The sequence below is a fragment of the Urtica dioica genome, chromosome 7 (genome assembly GCF_054948205.1).
Source record: "Urtica dioica subsp. dioica isolate 48M chromosome 7, U.dioica_male_clone48M_v1_H2, whole genome shotgun sequence".
Taxonomy (NCBI): Eukaryota; Viridiplantae; Streptophyta; class Magnoliopsida; order Rosales; family Urticaceae; genus Urtica; species Urtica dioica.
Genome location: NC_142762.1, coordinates 37675162 through 37697063, shown reverse-complemented (window position 1 = coordinate 37697063; position 21902 = coordinate 37675162). Strand labels below are relative to the sequence as shown.

General features: G+C 38.1%; 6 protein-coding genes across 7 annotated transcripts; 2 read left to right on the top strand and 4 right to left on the bottom strand.

Annotated features, from left to right (window-relative positions):
• Nucleotides 1-890: 890 nt before the first annotated feature.
• On the bottom strand, nt 891-3172 carry HGPT (Hypoxanthine-guanine phosphoribosyltransferase). The gene is made up of 3 exons (XM_089619537.1): nt 2719-3172; nt 2463-2627; nt 891-1575 (listed from the first exon to the last, which is right to left on the bottom strand). Exons 1-3 carry the CDS (start codon nt 3010-3012, stop codon nt 1477-1479), a joined length of 558 nt encoding a protein of 185 aa, XP_089475663.1. The 5' UTR covers nt 3013-3172; the 3' UTR covers nt 891-1476.
• Nucleotides 3173-7640: 4468 nt separating this feature from the next.
• On the top strand, nt 7641-8807 carry LOC149391296 (uncharacterized). Its single transcript, XM_089620967.1, has 4 exons — nt 7641-7760; nt 7849-8113; nt 8183-8290; nt 8370-8807. The coding sequence occupies exons 1-4, from the start codon at nt 7707-7709 to the stop codon at nt 8543-8545; spliced, it is 603 nt and encodes a 200-aa protein (XP_089477093.1). The 5' UTR covers nt 7641-7706; the 3' UTR covers nt 8546-8807.
• Nucleotides 8808-8868: 61 nt separating this feature from the next.
• PAB5 (poly(A)-binding protein 5) lies at nt 8869-11134 on the bottom strand. The gene is made up of 5 exons (XM_089619976.1): nt 10948-11134; nt 9804-10651; nt 9637-9726; nt 9156-9464; nt 8869-9066 (listed from the first exon to the last, which is right to left on the bottom strand). Exons 1-5 carry the CDS (start codon nt 11132-11134, stop codon nt 8869-8871), a joined length of 1632 nt encoding a protein of 543 aa, XP_089476102.1.
• A 2644-nt stretch (nt 11135-13778) lies between these two features.
• LOC149391294 (uncharacterized) lies at nt 13779-16795 on the bottom strand. Of its 2 annotated transcripts, none has more exons than XM_089621390.1 (9): nt 16637-16795; nt 16466-16517; nt 15921-15994; nt 15055-15156; nt 14778-14921; nt 14589-14640; nt 14364-14437; nt 14149-14242; nt 13779-14039 (listed from the first exon to the last, which is right to left on the bottom strand). In XM_089621390.1, exons 1-9 carry the CDS (start codon nt 16759-16761, stop codon nt 14001-14003), a joined length of 756 nt encoding a protein of 251 aa, XP_089477516.1. In that variant the 5' UTR covers nt 16762-16795; the 3' UTR covers nt 13779-14000. The 2 variants fall into 2 exon arrangements, with proteins under 2 accessions (XP_089477516.1, XP_089477517.1); XM_089621391.1 differs by having other exon boundaries at nt 14153-14242.
• Nucleotides 16796-17179: 384 nt separating this feature from the next.
• On the top strand, nt 17180-18779 carry LOC149391293 (uncharacterized). The gene is made up of 3 exons (XM_089619975.1): nt 17180-17243; nt 18022-18491; nt 18602-18779. The coding sequence occupies exons 1-3, from the start codon at nt 17232-17234 to the stop codon at nt 18777-18779; spliced, it is 660 nt and encodes a 219-aa protein (XP_089476101.1). The 5' UTR covers nt 17180-17231.
• Nucleotides 18780-19361: 582 nt separating this feature from the next.
• On the bottom strand, nt 19362-21395 carry LOC149391292 (uncharacterized). The gene is made up of 3 exons (XM_089619973.1): nt 20908-21395; nt 19952-20447; nt 19362-19523 (listed from the first exon to the last, which is right to left on the bottom strand). Exons 1-3 carry the CDS (start codon nt 21393-21395, stop codon nt 19362-19364), a joined length of 1146 nt encoding a protein of 381 aa, XP_089476099.1.
• Between the last annotated feature and the right edge of the window lie 507 nt (nt 21396-21902).

Below are 21902 nucleotides of genomic sequence, written 5' to 3'. Positions count from 1 at the left end.
TTTAAGTAAATAAATTTTGTATAAATCAAAACTATATACTATAAATTGTAATAAAAACTTCAAGTATATATTTTTGGAAAACCAAAACTATATAATATAAATTGTAATAAATACTTAAGTATATAATTTATTTTAAAATCAAAACTATATATTATAAACTATATAAAACAATTTAAGCATATAAATTATATAGAGAGATTGGTTGTAGAGAATCGTAGAGATAATTGTAGAGAGAATTGATGGATAATGTTGTGAAAATTGGATTTAAATGGGTTGTATTTATAGTGTTGGAGGATGAAAGTGTAAATTTTTTTGTTATTTCCGAGCTCAAACGGTAAAAATCGGTCATATCTTTCAGCAATTGATTATCAAAACGGTCACATATTGGACGGCTCAGATTGAAAGTCAAAAAATAAAAATAAAACAAAAGCAACGTTCAACTACCAACGGTAGCAAACGGCTATCTGTCACTTTCTGCCCCATTTTCTGCACCGACTGACACACGAAAGCCATTTTTCTGTTACCACTTTTACGGTTTAGCGGTAGCCAACGGTAGAACACCACGCGGACAGTAGTCACGGGTACCATTAAGTACCGTCTGTCTGCCCATGATGAATTGTAGTAATGTAGTTTTTAAGTAATTTGTGTGATATAACTGTGTTTCTAACTGAATTGCTTTCAATTTTATCTTTTTTTCGTTTCAAAAAACCGAAAGTAATTTGTTCTATTCAATTTTTCTGTTATAGAAAATAGTAATCATTCATATTTGTAAAACTATTGAGAATATCTTAATCTTGTATAAACTTATTCTCATCCACACTTTCATAAACATTATTACAAGGGTCAACAAACCGACCTGATCAATTAGCTTCAGCTCGGATACCTCTCTCAAAAGAGTCCGGACATCGAGCTCGAGGGCTAACTAAGAGCATACAAATTAACCATGTCCATACGGTAAGGGTCGAAAACCATCAAACAAAACCGAGAAAATTAATAAAAGATGGCTGTTATATAAAGAGTAGTCAAAATAATACATGACCACATATATTAGGATACCCGCTCACACACGAGGAGAGCGATTATTGCATTAAATCTCACAAACAGATACATGGACAACAATTGTCAGCAATTGTCAGATACATCAACACTCTCGCGTCATTTTCATTTGTTTTCTCTCTTTGTAGATTCGTTTGGTGTAAGGACAATCATGCCTAGATTGAAGTTGTGTTCGGGGTGTTCTACTAAGCAGAGTCGATCTTCACCGTGACAATTATTGTAACTTGTAAGTAACTTTTTTCATCAGCATAATTAAAACTTAAAACTAAAATTAAAGAGGATGCTTGATCACCAATTTGGGTGCAGCAACTAATGAAAACTTGACAAAAGCAAACTACGAGATCTAGTAATCTCCTAATAAGAGGGAGAATAAAAAAATCGAAGTCGATCTTGGTGTGGGTGAAGCCGAGAAATTCGAAATCATTGATAGTATTGGGGTTTCAAAACACCAATATAAGGCAAGTTCCTATATAGTTCTGCAAAGTCCATTCCATATCCCACCACAAAATGATCCGGACACTGCACAACAATTCAAATCCCATCAATCAACAAGTGACAATAACTATAATTAAAACCATGGAATTGTGTTCAAACCCTTGAGTTTCTTTTTCAGCCTAGTTGAGTTGTATGCATGGTCATCTTAATTTTTACTAAAATTCAAAGCAACAGCTTGCCATTGCACTTCCCAAACATTCATGTGCCATTGCACTTCCCAAACATTCATGTGCCATTGCACTATACTGATGAAACCAATTTTGACATGTCTATTCCATTGAAAATTTGACAAACAATGTGGTGGGCTCTCTTTTTCACAGGCTTAGAATCAGTTTTGACCTTTAATTCGACTAGCATTTGGGACCCGCCTTACAAAACCGTTTAAATGTCGAACATTGAAAACATTACAAAGTATGGCAAACAATGACTTTACTCCTAGCTTCAGCTAAAGACATCATCCATTTTATTCTACAACATCTCTTGTGTGCACTGTCAAATAACCGGAAGCTATTCGTAAATGTTACTATAGTTCTGAAAAGAAGTCATTCTTTATTTAGTTTTACTATTTTTGAAGGAAAAGAGTCACTGTTTGAATGGAGTATGTTCTACTTTGTATGTCACTTGTGAAATGCCATATTCTAATTTCAGTGCACAGTCTATATTCTACTTAGCATTGGAAGAACATAGCATTACTAAAACAAAATTTTCATTCGCCATTTCATAATTATTAACATCATACATTATCCTAAACAGTGGATCTACTATTGTTACTAAATGACAAACAAATAGAACAATGCATTGGAAATCAATTAGACAATGACTTTTTTTCTTTTTAAAGAAGAAATAGAATATAGTAGTGTTGTAAACCATTTTTCGATCTAACAGTAATAATAATGCTTAAGGAAATGTACCTGAAAGCCAGAGTAGAACTTGCCAGTTCCGACCATGTCAAAGCTAACCTTTCTCCGACTAGGCTTGTCAAGAAAAGCGCACACCGACACCGACGAAGCTCCTTTCGCTTCCACGTGCTCTATCAGCCTCGCCAACGTGCTTCCCGTATCCACTATGTCCTCCACCTGAAAATTACCAAAGTGCCCCCAAACAATTCATCTTCACTCCTCCAACTCCAAAATCAACGAAACAGACTTTCAGAAAGCGTAATCGTACCAAGATGACGTGCTTTCCGGCGACGTCGAGCTTCAAATCGGAGGAGATGATCGGCCGGCCATCGGACTCGGTGGCGGAGCCGTAGGACTCGGCGCGGACGAAGTCGACGGAGATCGGGAGGTCGATGCGGCGGACGAGGTCGGCGATGAAGAGGAAAGCGCCGGTGGCGACGCCGACGAAGGCCACGGTGGATGACTGGGAAGCGATGTCGGCGGAGATTTGGTTGGCGAGCTCGGAGACGCGAGCGGAGATTTGGTCTGAGGTCCAAAGGACTCTCTCGATGTGCGAATCCATGGAGAATAAGTGTTCGCCTTTTTTTTTTTTTTTTTTTTTTTTTTTTGTGTGTGTGAGGGAGTTTGATTTGTTGGCGCGGGAGAGGCTATTTTACATTTACTCTGGTTGGATGGGAAATGAGAAAAAGTGGGAGACAGAAGATACCAAAGACGTGTGGTGTTGCGGTGACTTGTATAATGTGTCTGTGATGAAAATGAAATCATAAAAAAGAGCATGAAAATGACAAAAAAAAATAAAAAAATTCCCTTAGCACACTAATTCGGGTAAATACAAGATTTGACTTTTCGAGGAAACCGATCGGAAATCGGCCGAAAACTGCTTTACCGAAGAGGAGCGGCAACGGTTCACTAGTAACCGTTTTCGTTCCAATTTTCCGGTGCTTTTCAATGGTTTTCGGTGGTTTTCGTTCGTCGCAGTATTTTTTATTTATCAACTTTCCTTGTATTTCGGCAGGTTAGTTTCAGAGTTTCTCCGATTTTGGGGTTTTTTTTTTTTTTTTTTTTTTTTTTTACTTTAATTCATGATTTCAAGGGTTTGAGCAATGAATATGAGTTTATTGATTGTTTTGTATGCTTTTCTATGTATTTTTAGGTTTAATCTGAATTAAAATGTTGATTTTTAATCCGAATATGAGTTTTTTTATGCTGTAGATGGTGATTTGATGATGATTATGTTGTTCTTGAATAGATGTTCTTGAGATGAATATGATGTTTATGATGTTTTTATGATGATTAATGATGTTCTTGAGATGAATATGATGCTTATGATGTTTTATGATAATTAATGATGTTCTTGAGATGAATATGATGCTTTGATGATGAATTGATATAGGGCCGACTTAACACAAATCGAGGCCTAAAGCGAAATTTAAAATAAAACATTTATGAATGATAAAAAAAATTGAAAAATACAAGAGCATTTTGTTAGGTTAAATGGAAAAAAAATCATATTCTTTTAATCTTAATTGATATTTTTTACTAGACATAATTATTCTATATTTATATTTGAACTAAAAAAATACTGACAATATGTTAGCATTAAAAAAAATACAAACAGAGAAAATTAATTTAAATATAAAAATAAACCACATAAATATGTTAATAAATATTAAAATATATCCTGAGAATTATTCTTATTTGTGCTGTAAGCGTTTTTTTTTTTTTTTTTTTTTTTTTTTTTTTTTTACATCCAGTGTAAATGAAATAATAAGCCTTGTTTTCCTTAAGAAAAAAAAAATATTTGTACAATACATTGTCTATGGAATGACACAGCAATATTTAGTTAAATAAAAAAAACACACAACTATATAGGAAATGGGCTTTAATCAGAGTGTTTTACACGGGCCTTTTTTTTAATATCCTCTAATACAGGAAGTTATTCGGGTATGGCATTGTGAGTCTTTAGGTTAAAGTCTTATTTTCTTTTTCTTTTTTATAAAATTTTACCGCTTAAATTTTTGTGGGCCTTTTTTCGTGAGTGGGCCTAAAGCGCATGCTTTACAACCCTTAAGGTTGGGCCGGGCCTGATTGATATCATGTATTCGTTCTATGAACTATTTTATGTGTATGAACTATGAAAAATATGTTTATTTTTGCAATATATTTGTTTGAATATATTTCGGTTTTTCACATTTTTTATCGTTTTTTTTACGGTAAGTGGTTCATGTCGATACCGATTTCTTTTTTGTTGTCTGAATACCTTTTGGTTTCCCTTCCGGTAAACGATTTTGTTTCTAGTAAACGGTTTACTTTCAAAATTAAAGTCCCACGATGATAACAATAAGACGAAACTTGGGTAAATATAATCATCAACTACTACAAAAAAAAATCTATTTTGTTTAAGACACATTAACAGCGCCATATAAGTTATAACTTGGTTGGAAGTGATCATAAGACGGTGACAACGGCTTCGATTTCCTTAGAATATGTGGCTGAGGATATTCATCGCTTGCCACCGGCGGGAAATTAAATTGCCCACAAGTTAGTTCATTAATTTCAATTTGTGTGCTAGTTCGGGCCGGCTCTGTTTAGTAAGCATTATATTTTATAACTAGTGAATATATTTGGGATTATTCATAAACTATGACATTCACAATAGTTTTGGACCAAAATCCAATATCTCTAATTTAATCCAAAAACATGACTTGCTTTTTTACACAATTACGTTTTTATCCTTTTATTTATTTCAATTTTTTCTCATTGATTCTCTATTACTCCTTTCTCTCGCTCCACCATTTTTTCCCTCTTCTACTCAGCCATCTTTGAAAACAACAGATGATTCACTTCACAAGCGTTGACGCGAAATCAAAAGAGGAAGAACACCGCCAAGAGGATTGAGCTCTCTCCGTCGAAGCCCATCGATGTCTCGAAATCGGAATCAAAGCTCGCAACTTTTGAAATCAGGATCGAAGCTCACCACGCCGCGGGAGAAAACGCATCACCATGTTCGTTTCGAAGCTCGCCGCGCCGTTGTACAACGATTTCTGTTCTTATTAGGTTTTTTATTTAGAGTTGCATGGTCTCGTGAGATTTATGTATATTTATATGTTTATTTATCTGAAATGGCTTTGATTTGTTGAATTCATGTGGTCTTTGAAGTTAAAAAACAATGAAAGAACGATTCTTGGAAGCATGGAAAATCTGAAAAAAATTCTGAAAATTTCTGGGAATCGTTGAAGATTTATTGACATTGTTGCATTTTTATTGACATTAATGTCAATAAATCTTCAACGGTTCTGGGAAAATTCTTTGAAGATTTATTGATATCAATGTCAATAAAAATACAATTTTATTGACATCAATGTCAATAAATCTTCACAGTTTTTTTTTGTTATGATTTTAAATGTTTATAAATGAATTTTAAACGTTTAAAATATGAAATTAACATCCCGATTACACTCTTTTTATGCAGTAATGGGTGATATTTTAGTGTATGTCAAACATAGTGGTACATGGGTTAAACCATGTGTATACAAGGAGGGTGCATCGTTTGTACTTGTGCTTTCGGATGGTTTTGAGTACAACCATCTCATGGACGCCGTGTATGCTGAGATAGGGCTCTTACCGTCCACTCATTCCGTTGTGGTCAAATATGAGACACCATTTTCGGCATTGCCAATAAAGATTACAAATAAGTTCCAATGTTTACATGAGCATGTTCTTTTAATACACATGGTTTAACCCATGTACACATGGTTTAACCCATGTACACATGGTTTAACCCATGTACCACTATGCTTGACACACTAAAATATCACCCATTACTGTATAAAAAGAGTGTAATCGGGATGTTAATTTCATATTTTAAACGTTTAAAATTCCTTTATAAACATTTAAAATCATAACAAAAAATAAAAATAAAAAACTGTGAAGATTTCTTGACATTGATGTCAATAAAATTTCATTTTTATTGACATTGATGTCAATAAATCTTCAAAGAATTTTCTCAGAACCGTTGAAGATTTATTGACATTAATGTCAATAAAAATGCAACAATGTCAATAAATCTTCAACGATTCCCAGAATTTTTCAGAATTTTTTTTCAGATTTTCCATGCTTCCAAAAATCGTTCTTTCATTGTTTTTTAACTTCAAAGACCACAAGAATTCAACAAATCAAAGCCATTTCAGATAAATAAACAAATAAATATACATAAATCTCACGAGACCAACTCTAAATCAAAACCCTAATAAGAACAGAAATCGTTGTACAACGGTGCGGCGAGCTTCGAAACGAACATGGTGATGCGTTTTCTCCCGCGGCGTGGTGAGCTTCGATCCTGATTTCAAAAGTTGCGAGCTTTGATTCCAATTTCGAGACATCGATGAGCTTCGACGGAGAGAGCTCAATCCTCTTGGCGGTGTTCTTCCTCTTTTGATTTCGCGTCAACGCTTGTGAAGTGAATCATTTGTTGTTTTCAAAGATGGCTGAGTAGAAGAGGGAAAAAATGGTGGAGCGAGAGAAAAGAGAAATAGAGAATCAATGAGAAAAAATTGAAAGAAATAAAAGGATAAAAACGTAATTGTGTAAAAAAGCAAGTAATGTTTTTGGATTAAATTAGAGATATTGGATTTTGGTCCAAAACTATTGTGAAGGTCATAGTTTATGAATAATCCCAATATATTTTGTAGTCGTGAGTGAATTGAATATGACCAGTGACGGAGCCAGTATAGGCCCAGCAGGGGCTTAAGCCCCTCCTCAATTTTTTTTTTTTTGCACTTTTTGCCTATTTTTTTGCACTTTTTGCCTATTTTAAAAAAAATTACATTTTTTCTCTTGAAAATTTATACTTTTGGCCCAATTTTTATAAATTTTTTACAATCAAGCTCCTCCTGATTTTTTTTCTTTCAAATTAGCCCCCCTCATGGGCTTTTCTGGCTCCGTCACTTAATATTGACAAATATATCCATATACACGATACTCCTTTTTAAAACGAAAATAAAATAAAATAAAATATGATATGAATATAATATATACTCAACGCAAAAAAAAAAAAAAAAAATATTATTCGTTCTCGTTCAATTCTGTTTTCTGTTGGGATTCTTTTCTTTTGGACGCCGTCAAAAAAAAAAAAAAAAAAAAGCCCAGGCCCGACCACAGACTCCCAAAATTTCCAGAATATTTGGCGCCAAAATCAAAATTATCAAACACAACAAGCGCTGTTTGAAAAGGGGCGGAGCCAGAAAGAAGAAGAAAATGTCGAGCATCTTCTTCATGGCCATCCAGTGCTGCCAATGCTCCACCATGCAGGCACATCTATCCTTTCCTCTGTCTCTCTATCTCTCTATATATACACACATATATATGGAGTTTGAATGTAGTGTTTGGTGGGAATTAGGTGAAGCAGAGGAAGAAGAACAGCAAGAGCAACAAATGGGTATGCGTTGTGTGCAACCAGAAACAGTCGATTCGGAAGGTCTTCGCCGAAGCTCCAATGGCGAAGGACCTCCGACCATTCGTCCAGTCCTCCAACATGTCTCGCGGCCGCTCTCCTCCGACGGCCGATCCTCTTCCTCTTCCTCTCCAACACCACAACAACAAGAGGCCTCGCCCGGACTGGACCGAGTTTCTAGATCTCGACCACCAAGCAGTCCCCGAGCCCGGTGAGTTCACAGTTAGGGTTTTGTGGAGCAGATCCAAGGAATTTCTGATTATCTCTCTCTCTCTCTCAGGAGGCGATTTCGATGTTGGGCCGGAGATTGTGACGGAGTTGCCGGTTAAGATGAGATCAGGATACAAGAGAAGCAATGATTCTAAACGAGCTCTTTTGTGCAGAGGAGGTAATGAATGAGAGATTTGAATCGATTCGAGTATTATTACTGACATGGTTCCTAGTGATTCATGGCTCTGATTTTGCAGAGAACGAGCCAATGAATCGCAGCGAAGAGGAAGGCAAGGGAAGCTTTAAAGAGGATTCAAAATGGAGCCAATACGTGACTCGGGAGGATTGCGATGGCATCGCCGGAGACGACTGGAAAAGTTTGACGAATGAGGAAAAGGTTGGAGATGAAGAGATTCACCCAGATTTTCTCTGATAAACTTAGCTCTCTATTTTCAGCCTGTGCTAGGAATAAGATCATTTTCATGCCTATATAGTCTTAAGTCTATTCTCATCTCCACAAAAATAAATAAATTCAATAGATTCCTTCAAGCACGATGATAAGCAAGCAAATCCTCAAAAACAATCAAAATTCATTCAATAAAAATCCCTTAACAAAAACTCAAAAACTTCAAAAGTTCAGAAACAAATCTCCCTTCACCAACTGAAACCTAAAATGAATCAACAAATAAAATAACCCCAACATAACCAAAAACACAATCCAGCCCCTGTAATGAACCGAGCACGAAAACAGCCGGTTCATTCATCGAGGGATTTGGGGAGCGCAGAGTTGCGAAGGACTTGGACGGCCTCGGCGACCTTGTCTCTGAGAGCCTGAGGCGATTCAATTAGATGCAGAACCTCTGTGTGGTCCATCTCCAGAAGCATTCCCGTCACTTTGCTCGCGTTCGTCCCATCAATCCTCTCAACCATCGGATACAGCCTCTCTCCCAGCATCTACACCATAACCAGATATCAGAACAAAACGAAACTAAACCAAACCAAACCATTATTATTTCCCGCGAGTTCATTCATTCAACACATACCGTTCTTCGAGATTCCGGGTCGGCCGAGGCCAATGCAGAAGAGAGGGACCTCTGGGGTCCGGCCGGGCCTCTGATCATCGGACGGGTGGTCATAATCATAGGCAAGAACCGACTGCCACGTGGCTGCTGCCATTGCTGAGGGAACGGCCGAGGCATCATCACTGGGCGTTGAAACCCGAACCCGGGCATGGCGGGCCCGGCTCCTTGTGTGAAGAACATGGGCTGTAGTGGTGGGCCCGCCCTTGGAGTGGGTCCCGGAAGGAAGCTCGGAATTAGCGGCGGTTGAGCAGCGCGCTGGGCCCGCTGGGCCTGAGACAGTCGAAACACAAACACACAATGATGATTATTGTGTTTTACTAAATCTATAATAATATTGATTGTACTGCAATTGGGACTCTACTGGGGTGGGGTATAATGCCAATGCCATGACCTCGTGGATTATAATCGGGTGATTATGAAAAAAAAAAAAAAATTATTGTACCTCCATTAGAGCCTTTCGCTCTTCCTTGCGTTGCGCAACGGCCACGTAAAGAGGCTTTCGACCGATGATCTTCCTGTTCAGCTCCTTCATCTGAAAGAAAGGCAAACAGAATTATTATTACTTTTAACTAGACCATAGTAAAAAAAAAGAAAAAAAAAGTAACTTACTGCTCTTGAAGCTTCCTCCGGGGTAGCGAAGGCGACAAAGCCGAATCCCCTGCTCTTTCCCCGATCATCGGTGGCGAGCTTGCACGAAGTTATGGTCCCGAACGAGGAGAATATCTTCTTGAGCTTCTCATCACCGTCGACGCAGTCGTCGACGTTCTTTACGTATAGATTCGCTCCTTTAAGCTTCTCGTAGCGGCTCTTCTTCTCTTCCTCGAACTTCCTCTTCAGCTCGGCCTCCCTGTTGGCCCTCTTCTGAGCGGGCCCCACGAAAAGGACCGTCCCGTCCCTCTCGACACCGTTCATCCCTTCCACGGCCGCGGCAGCCGACTCTAGGCTCCCGAAGTTGACGAACCCGAATCCCTTAGACTCCCCTTTCTCGTCCCTCACCACGACCGCGCTCGTGATCTCCCCAAACGACCCGAAAATCTCCTTCAAGTCCTCGTCCGAGTCCTCGTCAGAGAGGTTCTTGACGTAGACGTTAGTGAACTTTGCCGATCCGAGGCGGTCTTGTCGGCGCAGAAAGAGGCCGACGTAGACTTGCTTGTCGTTGATGCACATTCCGTCGAGTTGCTTGATTGCCTCGTCGGCCTCGCGATCCTGCTCGAACTGGACAAACCCGAAGCCCCGCGATTGGCCACTCGAATCACGCGCCACCTTGCACGAGAGCACGTTCCCAAACCCCGAGAAGGTGCCGTGGAGGGTCTCGTCGTCGATCGAACGGTCCAGATTCTTCACGAAAACGTTGGCGCGATCGTTCTTCTGTAAGCTCGAGTTGTGGCGAGAGTACATGATTCTCATCGGCTTCCCTTTCATGGGCTTGAAGTTCAGCAACTCCTTTGCTCTCTCAGCTACACATATATACGAGAAACTTCAACAATATATCTACATTAATCAGTATGCAAAGGTTGATATTAAATTTGGGGGAATGGTACGCAAATCAAGTACCGAATTATTAGGATTCAAATACCAAAGTCGTGGATGAATATTTATAATAAACGAGTACCATGCAGATTTAGTATTAGGTTAACCAAACTCAAGCCATAACGTAACGTGAAAACACACACAAACGATCCATTATTAATTCACTAAACACAATAATTCGAGGATCAAACCTTGAAAGAAAAAGAAGGAAAAGAAATCATACCATCTTGACGGCTGGTGAAGTTGACGTAAGCATAACCGAGAGAGTGGTTAAGAAGTTGGTCTCTGCAAACCCTAACGGAAAACACGGAAGTCACTGTGTTGAAAATCTCTAAAAGATCTTCTTCCTTCACAGTTTCTTCCAAATCTCCGACGTACAGAGACACTACCTCGCGACGCTCCGTAGCCATACTCTACCCAAAGATATATACACATAAACTAGCCGACTGTAATATAGGCTATTTCATTGAAGAAAAGAGAAAAAAAAGTGAGACTTTTTTTTCTCTTCTCTAAAGAGAAATAAGAAGAAGTGAAGGATTTATATATAGTTTTGTGTTTAACGAGTCGGATTTTATTTTTGTTTATTTATTTATTTATTTATTTAATAAGAATAAACAAAATAATTTACTTGCCAAATCCTCTATTCCTACGTGACATTCATTAAAATAAAAATGGGAAACTAAAAGGTAATGTATTATTCTCGGTCATCGCAAAAGAGTTGACCAAATTTTTTTAGATTCTCGTTCAATTCTTTTGGATTATTTTATTTTGGACACCGTCGAATATAAAGCCCAGGGCCAATCTTAAGAACCCCAAAATTATCCTAAATATATTTGACGAGCAAGGAAATAGGTTGGAGATGAAAAGATTCACCCCCGAATATATAGTATTATATACAGTATCTCATGTATATATAATATTAAGTCTCATCTCATCTAACAAAAAAATATAATAGATTTTTTTTCATGCACGATGATGATCAAGCAATTCCCCGAAACAATAAAAATTTGTTGGATAAAAATTCCTCAACGAAAACTTGAAATATCAAAGTTCCTAAGCGAATCTTCTTTCATCAACTAAAAAATAAAATGAATAAGTAAATCAATCAAATAACCAAAAATAATCCACTACAATTGGCCAGAAAAAAATAGGAAAAATTGTATGAATTAGTCAATCCCAAACTATTGCTTTTGCGAAATAGCCATAGTTTCATTTGTTTGGTAAAATAGCAATCTCTCAAAAACTTTAACCAGATGATTGAATTGGCTTCGTCCTCATCGACGGAATCGGCTTCACTCTCGTCGCCGGGGGAATCGACTTCGTCCTCATCGGCGGAATCGGCTTCGTCCTCCTCGACCATCACTCCCTCCGCGATCTCGCCGCCCTCGCTGTCTCCGTCATCGCGGCCTCCGGTGACGACGTTGCTCGGAGAATCGTCTTCGAAGAAGGCGCCCTAAGACCGTCGAGTCTTCTCCCGTAGCGATCCGGTTTCGCCGCCGCCGTCGGAGCGATCGGGAACATCACGAGCGTCGAGGACGCAAGAATCGCGTCGCCGAAGAAGATGTTTCGGTTCTGCTTCAGATCCTCGATTTCCAGATTGTCATTAAATTTAATCATGCCTCGATTAATTTTAATCCAGCCATCATAAACCTTACATTATTTCTTTATAGTTCGTTGGGATTAAATTTAATCTAACTTAGATTAATCTTACTTTGACTAGTTTGCTTATAGTTGACAAACTATGGCTATTTTGCAAAAGCTTAAGTTCTATTTGGTTATATAGCCGTTTCACCCAAAAAAATATGCCAAGGCAATGTTGCAAAGGACCTCCTCAAGCCTCGGCGACCTTGTCTTTGAGGGCCTCGGGTGATTCTATAAGATGTAGAACCTCCATGTTAACCATCTCCAAAAGCTTCCCCGGTACTTTTTGCTCGCGTTCGTCCTCTCAATATCCTCTCGAGCACGAGACAACATGATTCCCCAAAGACTTCCAAGCGTTGAGTAGTTCATAGCGAACACTGATTTGGAACCCGAGGCTAGCAAATATAAACTTTCCATCTTCGTTGTCTATGGCCATTGAATCTTTTGAGAACAATGTAGCTTTGTCGAAATGTCATGGTTCATCTGTAAGAACCCTCAAGTTATCAGATTTGTAGTGAAAATGAATGAGAATTCATCTGCCGCCGCTGCTTGACTGACATCCAATTTGTACTTAAGATTCTAAAGGAGAAGATGTGATTGAAAAAGTGACGACTTACAGACCTATCCTTGGGAGAAATTTCCCTAAGAGACTAAACCTAAGCTCTTTTTTTCTTCCGGATTCCAACCATCGTCAATATTCACAATATGATCCTCACTCAATAGATGTTTCCTTCGTGCGGACCAACCATCGGTGTCTTATCATTTGGCAGAAGACTTGAAGACTTAGAGAAAAGCAGTTAAAACCGTTAGGCTTGAGTCTGCTTGTCTTGTATCTAAGGACCTTTGAGTCATTTTAACTAATTATCATTTTCGTCCAAGCAGTAAATCATTGAACTGAGAGAAAGGGTGAGCTAGAGAGAGATCTTGAGCAAGAGAGTGAAATAATTTTTGCTGTGAAGATTATTCAGAAGCCTCCTGTAATCGGTGACCGGATTCTTCACTAGAGTCGGTGAATTGTTAGTGGATCGGAAGTAGGGTCTATCACGCCCTAACTTTAATTATGATCCCCATTAGATATGAACCAAAGATAAAATGTTCTCCAAGGATAAAATCCCCGTCCTTATTGATTATCTAGTTTATTTGTTCTTGGCTCCTATTTCCATTTGTTTCTTGTGCAGGAAGCTATCTTCCGTTTGTGTTTGACTCGTATGTTTCAATTATCCCTGCAATTATCTAACACGCTAATTGTCTGATCATGTCATCTGTAATCACAGATGCCAAGGGAAGATGTAGAGAGAATAAATTGACCGGTCTTTCAAAACTGTGTTGTATGAATTACTTTTCAAATTCACTAAGAATAGTATTACAATATTCCTAGTTTTAATGTGTTAATAATATTAACGATGCACGTAATATTCAATGTAATTTTTCAGAAGCCACGTAAAACCTATATTCCTTTCTTTATCTTAATTAACCGTCCAAGCAACGTCACTAAAAGGAAATTGACACAATAACTTAAATTACAAGTGATTCCCTACTGAGAAGCATCGAAAGACTAGCAATAGTTCTGATAAAAAAATGTCTCATAATTTAATAATTAGGATATAAACAAGAATTGATGATAATGATTATCAATCACTTCAGAAAGTTGCTCTTTGGTACTTTCCTTCTTCCCTGAAATAGCAAATAAATAATCAAGTAAACCACCCAGTTTTAAAGCTAAATGCCTTCTTTCTCTTTCTCTGACTATCCATTCTTAAATGATCAAAAGAAAGCTTCATACTCGCCTGACACCGTTTCTGAACAAAATAAGATACAGAGGATCTCTAGACGACAGCCGAGAGAGCTGTGTAACGACGTAGATACATATCATAAAGCTGCGAAGAAGAAAGGATACCATATACAATTTATTCAAACCAATAACTAAAAAAAAATATGAAAGAAAATAATTGTTAATGGAACAATGAAGACTAATACCAAATTACAGTAGAATATTACCCGCCGAGTAAGAACATGGATATTATCCAAAGCACGGCTCTGACTAGACATGATTCTTTGTAAGCAACCCAAACCTGGACACACACACATCCAAATCGTAAATGTTAACTACAATCAGTGCCAGCAAAATAGCTGTAAATATTGCATAAACATCACAACTTTATACTATTTGCCGATAGAAAAGAGGCCAATGGAAAAGTCATATAACGTGGAAGTAAGACATACTGCTATGGCACTGAAATTGACAGTGAAGTCAACCAGAGTTGCCGGTGCCCACCTGTGAGTACATATATACACATACAGATCATCAGTTCATTACATAATCACCACAAATACAAAAGAACACTAAAAATAAAGATCTCCAAATAAGATAAGCGCTTTGCATAGGTCTAATGATTTCTAGAGACGACTTACGGGGTGGTAAAGCCTTGGAGATAACCAGACCAATGAGTGGCCGCAGTGTAAATAAAAACTCCGAGCACCAAACACCCCAAAACACTGAAGATGACTCTACCCGCAATAACAGGGACGTGCTTCGTCGTTTGTTCACCATTGTTCCTATGGAGTAAAATAGGACTCGTTTTCATCAACGTTGGTCAACGCATATTAAAAATATAGTGTTTCTTAAGGTTTTTTGTTTTTGTTTTTTTTATCACATAACTGACGTCCCTGAAATTTTCTTCTGACTTACTTGTTTGGATGCCGCAACAGAACATGATAAATTGGATCCTGTTCGATCTCTTGCTTCGACAACTTGAATAATTGTATAACAATGTACACGCATGTTGCAATGCTAGAATAGAACAAGGGAAACGAAAATAAGAATTACGAATTAGAAATCGCAAAAAACTATACAATAGTGTAGCTGATAAGAACCTGTGTACTCTACTAGTTGAAAATAGAAATTATAATGATAGTTAAAAGCTTTCGAGAGGCTTGTTATCTCCAAATGGAAACATCGCAATCTTTCGCTCAATATTTGCCTAACTCTCTCTTTTCTTCTTCTTTTATATATATTAAGTAAATGATTTTACTAACCACTAATTTCTAATTACCGTACTATCCTTAAGGTCCTAACAGTAACATTACAATTTCAGATCTGAGTTTAAACATTGATCACTTTTCAACTCCAGTAATTGTGATTAAAAGAAATAAAGGCAACAAACATAGAAACCTTACAAAATCAAAAGATCTTTCTTACCCGAGTTAGACAGAACAGGACAGTAAAATGATGAACCAAATAATTCTCCTGCTATATATTTAACTACGATCTCTTAATACCCGTGGGTTCAAGATTCAAGTAGTTTAGGCATTAAAATCAATATACTATATCCATCTGCAATTCAACCTAGCTAACTGGGTGATCATGTTGAAAATAAACACAATGGATAAATCTTTTAGCATAAAAAACCAAAATAAAATTGTGTTGGTATTCAAGCAGACCTCGCTTAAGAGAACAGTCTCAACTGTCTCTTTAACATGGATATATCGCTTGTAAGAGTAAGAGTGTAACTAGAAAACAGTTGGGACAAGAAAAGGGTGCGAAATATTGAATACCTGCCTACACATGCTAGTAAGATTATCCAAACTGTTGCACTAATCCAGTTGGATTCCTTGTAAATAATCCAAGCCTGGAATAAATAGAGAAAATATTTAAATGCACAAAATATTCTTTCACAGAACAAGTTTACACTAAAAAGTAAGCTTCCAGTTAACATTCTTTTTATGTTTACACACTCATGCTATATTTCTTTGTATGTTTATAATCAGCCGGGATATAAAAATCGCGTTGTTTGACACCAACTCAATTCAATTTGTGCAATTCATGAGTAGTTTAAATTTTACCCTGATTCAATCTTGAGTATAAATTGCTTTTTTTTTCTTTTTTCTTTTAAGAAACACAATCATTAAATTTTAGTTGTTAGTATAAGCTTTTTAGACAAATTCTGGTACCATTCGTATTTATATACAAAACTTCTATGATCTATCTCTAAATCTCAAATATCAATACCTTAATCCATGGTGATTTATAGCACTTACATCTAGACCATAATCGCACAACAAAGAAAACAAACTCAATCTCAATGAGTGTATAATCGTACCGCCAATATCGCGACGTTGACGTAGAAATCAAACAACGACCTAACCAACCACCTGAAAGGAAAAAAAAGAAAGAAATAAACGGAATTGAGATTCAAACGGAGCAAAAAAGAACTCCAATCGCATTTCCCGATGGAAGACAGCGTTTCGTGATGAATACGGTTTCAACGTACGGTTGGAGATACTCTCTTTGAAAGGGACTGCCGTCAACGGCGAGAGTGTAGGCTAAAGCGACGGCCATCGCAAGCCCTAACGCCGTGAACAGAACCTTCAAGCCAGTCGCCAGAGAATTCTCCATTTTCACGAGATTCCATTAGAGCAGCGACTGAGAGAACTAGTAAATAGGCGTAGAAGAAGAGAAAGAAGTTAGAGGACACTAAAGCGCCACGTGGACGTTGTTTCACGTTTATATAGCGGTTTTACAAAGAGAAATTTCATTTTCTAGACCTAAAAGTTATGAAAATATCTCAATTAGACCCGTTAATTAAAAAATATCCAAAATTGGACTTTTATACCAATTTTGGACAAAAATACCCTCAATTCAAAATAAACCTCGTAACATCATCTTCTTCATTCTCACTTTCTCACTTTCTCTCACTTTCTCTCAACACAAAAACAACTTTTCTCCATCTCCACCAATTCCGACGCGAAAATCACCAAATCCGACGCCATCCTCATCAAATCCGACGCCGACCTCGACACCTCCGACGCCCACCACCAACTCCGACGCCGACCCCGACCTCCATCAACCTCCATAGCTACCTCAAAATGACAAAAAAGGTATGTTTTTTAATGGTTTTTTTAATGGTTTTTCATGGTTTCTTAGTGTAGCATAGATAAGAAATAAGATTAGAGTGGTTTCATAGTGAATTTTTTATTTTTTAAAATCTGGAAATGTTTGGATTTTTTTTTTTTTTTAAATCCTGATGGATCCCGTCGGATCCCATCGGAATCGGTCGGATTCCGACTGAATCCGATGGGATCCGACGGGATCCGACCGTCTCCGACTTCAAAGTTATTTTTTTTTTTTTTAAATTTTGTCGGATCCCGTCGGATCCCATCGGAATCGGTCGGAATCCGACCGATTCCGATGGGATCCGACGGGATCCGACTGTCTCCAATGACATTGAATCCCGTCGGCTTCAAAGTGAATTTTTTTTGTTTTTTTTTTCTAACGAGAGATGGGTTTAAATTTGAATGATATGTAATTGTGTTTTTAGTTGTGTTTTGAATGATATTTAATTTTAGTTGTGTTTTGAATGATATTTGTTTTGTTTTAAAATTTATTAGTGATTAAACTTGTTATAACTCGTGGTTTAGGAGAATGTAACGTGGTTGCTATGTGATTAAACTTGTTATAATTTTTTATTTTTTTCAGATTTTAGTTGTGTTTATTGTTGGATTGTTTTGAATGATATTTAGTTGTGTTTGTAGTTGTGTTTTGAATGATATGTAATTGTGTTTTTAGTTGTGTTTTGAATGATATTTAATTTTAGTTGTGTTTTGAATGATATTTATAATTTATTAGTGATTAAACTTGTTATAACTCGTGTTTTAGGAGAATTTGACGTTGCTATGTGAGAGTAATTTTCCGGGTCGAATCACGTATAGTGGTTCGGGAATGTTGAAGCTTGTGAAAGAAAAATTCACAGCTCTGGATCTACTTCAAAGGATAGCAGAGACTCCGTTCGCTCAATTCTTCGAGGCGACGACGTTAAATTTCTCTTCAGTACTCTTACACTCTCTGCTTCTTCGAAAGGTGGAGTCCACGAAAAGGGGTGAGATTCACTTCGGTATCGGAAATAAACGCGTGAGATTCGGTAAACTCGAATACGCGTTGATCACCGGATTCAGTATGGAAGACGGTCCGACGGCGGAGGAGCAGAACGAGCGAAGAAGTAATAGGCTCGTGACCGATCACTTAAACGGCGTGCGAAACGCCAAGTTCGAAGTCTTGACGAACGCGTTCAAGACATGTCAAGATCCGGAGGACGCGTATAAGCTCGGATTGTGCGTGTTTGTCATTGGGTATCTCCTCGGAGTAGAACACAACCGAGTCATTAACGACAAGTATCTCTACATGGTTGAGGACTTGCCATTCTTCTATTCTCTGCCGTGGGGGAACATCACGTGGACAGAGACGTTCTCTGCCCTCTCTGTGGACATGAAACGCTACTGTCTAAAACAAAAGGACAAATCCGTCAACGAGAACATTCTTCAGAAGGAGGCAAAGTATTCCTTACTGGGGAATTTGCACGCCGTGCAATATTGGGCGTTCGAGGCTATTCCGGAGATTGGTCAACAGTTCGGGAATAATATCGGTGTTCGAGTACCGAGGATGCTTTCGTGGTCAAGCGTTCGAGTGGTGACACGCAAGGACGTCGAGAAGGTTTTCCTTAAAAAAACGGTAATTTATAATTTATATCTTTTATACATAATTTATACACTTATCTAGATGTTAAGTATTTATATTTTTTTTTCCTCTTGTAGCTCGGTGTTCTTCAGATGTTGAGACCAAGGACCGGTGAGCGCGAGTTCTTTCAGCAACTAGAAACGCAACTCAGTCAATCGCTCTATCCGACTGAAGGCGAAAACGTGGTTGAGCAGCAACTAGAAACGCAACTCAGTCAATCGCTCTATCCGACTGAAGGCGAAAACGTGGTTGAGCCACGTAATATCGAGGAAGAGATTGATTTAGTACAATAAATCGCGAAAGAAGCCGACGGACTCAGAGAAGCGGAAAAGGACGAAGAGGAGAACTTGTGGAGTGATGAAGACGATGATGATGATCATGTTTCAGATACACCGCGAGAACCTCGTCAGGTAAATTTTATTTAGTAATTACTAGTTTTAGAGTAGTTATTAGTTTCAATCATGTGAAGTAGTTATTAGTTTCAATCATTTCAGCCCACACTTCGCGCACCTCTCAGTCGTCCCGATCATCCCGCTCGTCCCGATCGTCCCGGTCATCCCGATCATCCGGCTCGTCCCGATCATCTCCCTATGTGGTCTTTGACGGAGGATATGTGGAATAATATGATCGAGACTCAGAATCAACTTCTAAAATCTTATAATGAACTTCGAAAATCTCAGAGTCAGTTGGTAAGATCTCAGGCAACCGTCTTGAGGGCTCTAAGTACAAACGATCTCATGTCATTAAATTTATATTTAATTATTTTAAAGTAATAAATAAAAATATAAACATAAACATAAACATAACCACAAACATGTTCAACTCAAACTTAAACGTCAATTTGTTCAACAAAATAAGTTTAAAAAAAAAGATAATGATCAACTTAATGAAAATAAACAAGTTTTCACTCTCTCGATGTGCATGTCTTCCTATTATGTCCCATACCACCACATTTACCACATTTCCGATGGATAACAACTTTTTCTCCTTGAGATGGGTATCGATTGACTCTTCGCCTTCCTTGTTTACTTTTCTTCGGCCGACCGGCTTGTTTCTTTTCAACTGGTGCCAACACCTTCATGTTTTTTATGTCATCCGGAACGTTCCACTGTTCTTCATTCCGAACAGGATATATAGACTCCTTGTACATCTCAATCCATATCTCTTTCGAATAGAAAGGACTGCACAACGAATAAATGTCCACACTCCTGTGTTGTGCGGATGCGATGGCATGCTCGCACGGGATTCCAAGTAGTTGTGGTAGTCCACAAGTGCATGTGTTATTCATCAAATGCACATCAAAGTCACCTCTCTCGTATCTAACATTACATTCAAACATCCCGAGTCCGTAGGTATTCACGTATTGTGCTTTGCCGTTCAGATGTTCGAGATTATCTTGAAACTTCGGGGACAGTCTTGTATCACATTTTCTAGCAATTTCTTCTCGATTAAAAAACCATGTTTGAAGTGTGAATCTAATGAACTCAAGCAAAGTGGTGATGGGAAACGTTCTAGCATTCCTCGTCTTATTGTTGAAGCTTTCTGCATTATTGCTTGTCATTATATCATACCTATAGAAACAGTTACATATTAGCGACGTTCTGGTTAAAACACTTGTAATGATAAAGGGAAAAGTTTTAGTCTTACCGTTTTCCAGGAAAAAATGCTCTTGCCCACCGATCAAAACCGACTTCCTCGAGATACTTAGCCATCTCGACATCTTTTCTCCTCAACTGCTGAAAATGAGCTTCGAAAGCCCGCTTATTGAAGGCATAAGCGGCATCATACAGTTCAATTCCACAATGATCAGTCTTGAATTTGTGTTGGACATTTAGTTTGAGATGATGGAAGCATGCTCCATGAGGGATACCGGGAAACACCACTTCGACGCCATGTATGATGCTAACATGTCGATCGGATATGAACACCGACTCTTCAACGTCTTCACCGATAGCTTCTCTCAACTTTATCAAAAACCAAATCCACGAAGCGTGACACTCGCTATCTACTACCCCGAATGCAAGTGGATACAACTGAGAATTAGCATCCATCGCAATTGCGCATAGCAACTGTCCACCGTATTTTATCTTCAAAAATGCACCGTCTAATGATATGACGGGTCGACAAGACTTGAACCCTCTATGACACGCCCCAATAGAAAAGAACGCGTATTTGAATCTATCGCCATCTTTCACAAACGCCGTAAGAGTCCCTGGATTCTTCTGCTCCAACATGTATAACCAAGATGGTAACTTCTGATAAGATTCTTCTGGCGTACCCCTTACGTAAGAAATTGCTTTCTCCCTTGTTCTCCACGCTTTCAAGTACGATATGCCAACACCCCATCTTGTCTTGACTTCCTCTCTTACGTTATGCGCTGAATATTCAGCCATAGAGCTAATGTTGTACTTATCTTTGAAGACGTGCCCAATAACCCAAGGTGCAGCTCCTCTATGACCTTCTGTTCGAACCACACGCGCGCAATAATGTCTACTCTCATACGACGTTATCTGCCACATGTCAGACCACTGCACAACACCCCTCAGCTTCCAAGTGCACATCTCATTTTTGCATATGACATACCATCTCTTTTTCGAAGACGATTTCACTCTAAACTCAAAATTATTTTTTAGAGCAAAAACATGAATCTGTTGCTTCATCTGTTTCTTTGACTCAAACTCTTTCCCAAGGTATATATCTTCTGTGCTACCTATTGCATGTAATCAATGGTTATAAAATATATAACATAACATTTTCCATATATAAGTAGATATCATTGTTTTTATTACCTGTGGAAGAATGTGACAATAGAGTTGGACCTTCATTACGTTCTTCTTTGACAACATCAGCCGCTGTGAAGTCAGGGGCTTCCCATGAATAACGCACGAAATCCGTTTGTGAAACATCTTTACGAGGGTCACGTGACGGTTCACCTTGTTTTGATTGTTCACCGTGTCCTGATGGTACTGCAAAATGTTTAACAAAATCTTTATATTCTTCATGATTTACAAACTCTTCGAATTCTG

What these genes read in the sequence shown, in the direction of transcription:
- HGPT (XM_089619537.1), bottom strand. Translation starts at nt 3,012, where the DNA reads ATGGATTCGCACATCGAGAGAGTCCTTTGGACCTCAGACCAAATCTCC. An exon ending in CCGGAAAGCACGTCATCTTG is followed by an intron (nt 2,628 to 2,718) that starts GTACGATTACGC and finishes GGTAATTTTCAG; the next exon opens with GTGGAGGACATAGTGGATAC. An exon ending in AGTTCTACTCTGGCTTTCAG is followed by an intron (nt 1,576 to 2,462) that starts GTACATTTCCTT and finishes ATTGTTGTGCAG; the next exon opens with TGTCCGGATCATTTTGTGGT.
- LOC149391296 (XM_089620967.1), top strand. Translation starts at nt 7,707, where the DNA reads ATGTCGAGCATCTTCTTCATGGCCATCCAGTGCTGCCAATGCTCCACC. An exon ending in GCCAATGCTCCACCATGCAG is followed by an intron (nt 7,761 to 7,848) that starts GCACATCTATCC and finishes GGTGGGAATTAG; the next exon opens with GTGAAGCAGAGGAAGAAGAA. An exon ending in AGCTCTTTTGTGCAGAGGAG is followed by an intron (nt 8,291 to 8,369) that starts GTAATGAATGAG and finishes CTGATTTTGCAG; the next exon opens with AGAACGAGCCAATGAATCGC.
- PAB5 (XM_089619976.1), bottom strand. Translation starts at nt 11,134, where the DNA reads ATGGCTACGGAGCGTCGCGAGGTAGTGTCTCTGTACGTCGGAGATTTG. An exon ending in CGGAGGAAGCTTCAAGAGCA is followed by an intron (nt 9,727 to 9,803) that starts GTAAGTTACTTT and finishes CCTTTCTTTCAG; the next exon opens with ATGAAGGAGCTGAACAGGAA. An exon ending in AGCGAAAGGCTCTAATGGAG is followed by an intron (nt 9,465 to 9,636) that starts GTACAATAATTT and finishes CGACTGTCTCAG; the next exon opens with GCCCAGCGGGCCCAGCGCGC.
- LOC149391294 (XM_089621390.1), bottom strand. Translation starts at nt 16,761, where the DNA reads ATGGAGAATTCTCTGGCGACTGGCTTGAAGGTTCTGTTCACGGCGTTA. An exon ending in CTCCAAGGCTTTACCACCCC is followed by an intron (nt 14,641 to 14,777) that starts GTAAGTCGTCTC and finishes ATGTACTCACAG; the next exon opens with GTGGGCACCGGCAACTCTGG. An exon ending in TCAATTTCAGTGCCATAGCA is followed by an intron (nt 14,438 to 14,588) that starts GTATGTCTTACT and finishes GTGTGTGTCCAG; the next exon opens with GTTTGGGTTGCTTACAAAGA.
- LOC149391293 (XM_089619975.1), top strand. An exon ending in TTGTGCGTGTTTGTCATTGG is followed by an intron (nt 18,492 to 18,601) that starts GTATCTCCTCGG and finishes TCACGTGGACAG; the next exon opens with AGACGTTCTCTGCCCTCTCT.
- LOC149391292 (XM_089619973.1), bottom strand. Translation starts at nt 21,395, where the DNA reads ATGTGGCAGATAACGTCGTATGAGAGTAGACATTATTGCGCGCGTGTG. An exon ending in ATGGATGCTAATTCTCAGTT is followed by an intron (nt 20,448 to 20,907) that starts GTATCCACTTGC and finishes CTGTTTCTATAG; the next exon opens with GTATGATATAATGACAAGCA. An exon ending in ATGACATAAAAAACATGAAG is followed by an intron (nt 19,524 to 19,951) that starts GTGTTGGCACCA and finishes ATAAGATTTTAG; the next exon opens with AAGTTGATTCTGAGTCTCGA.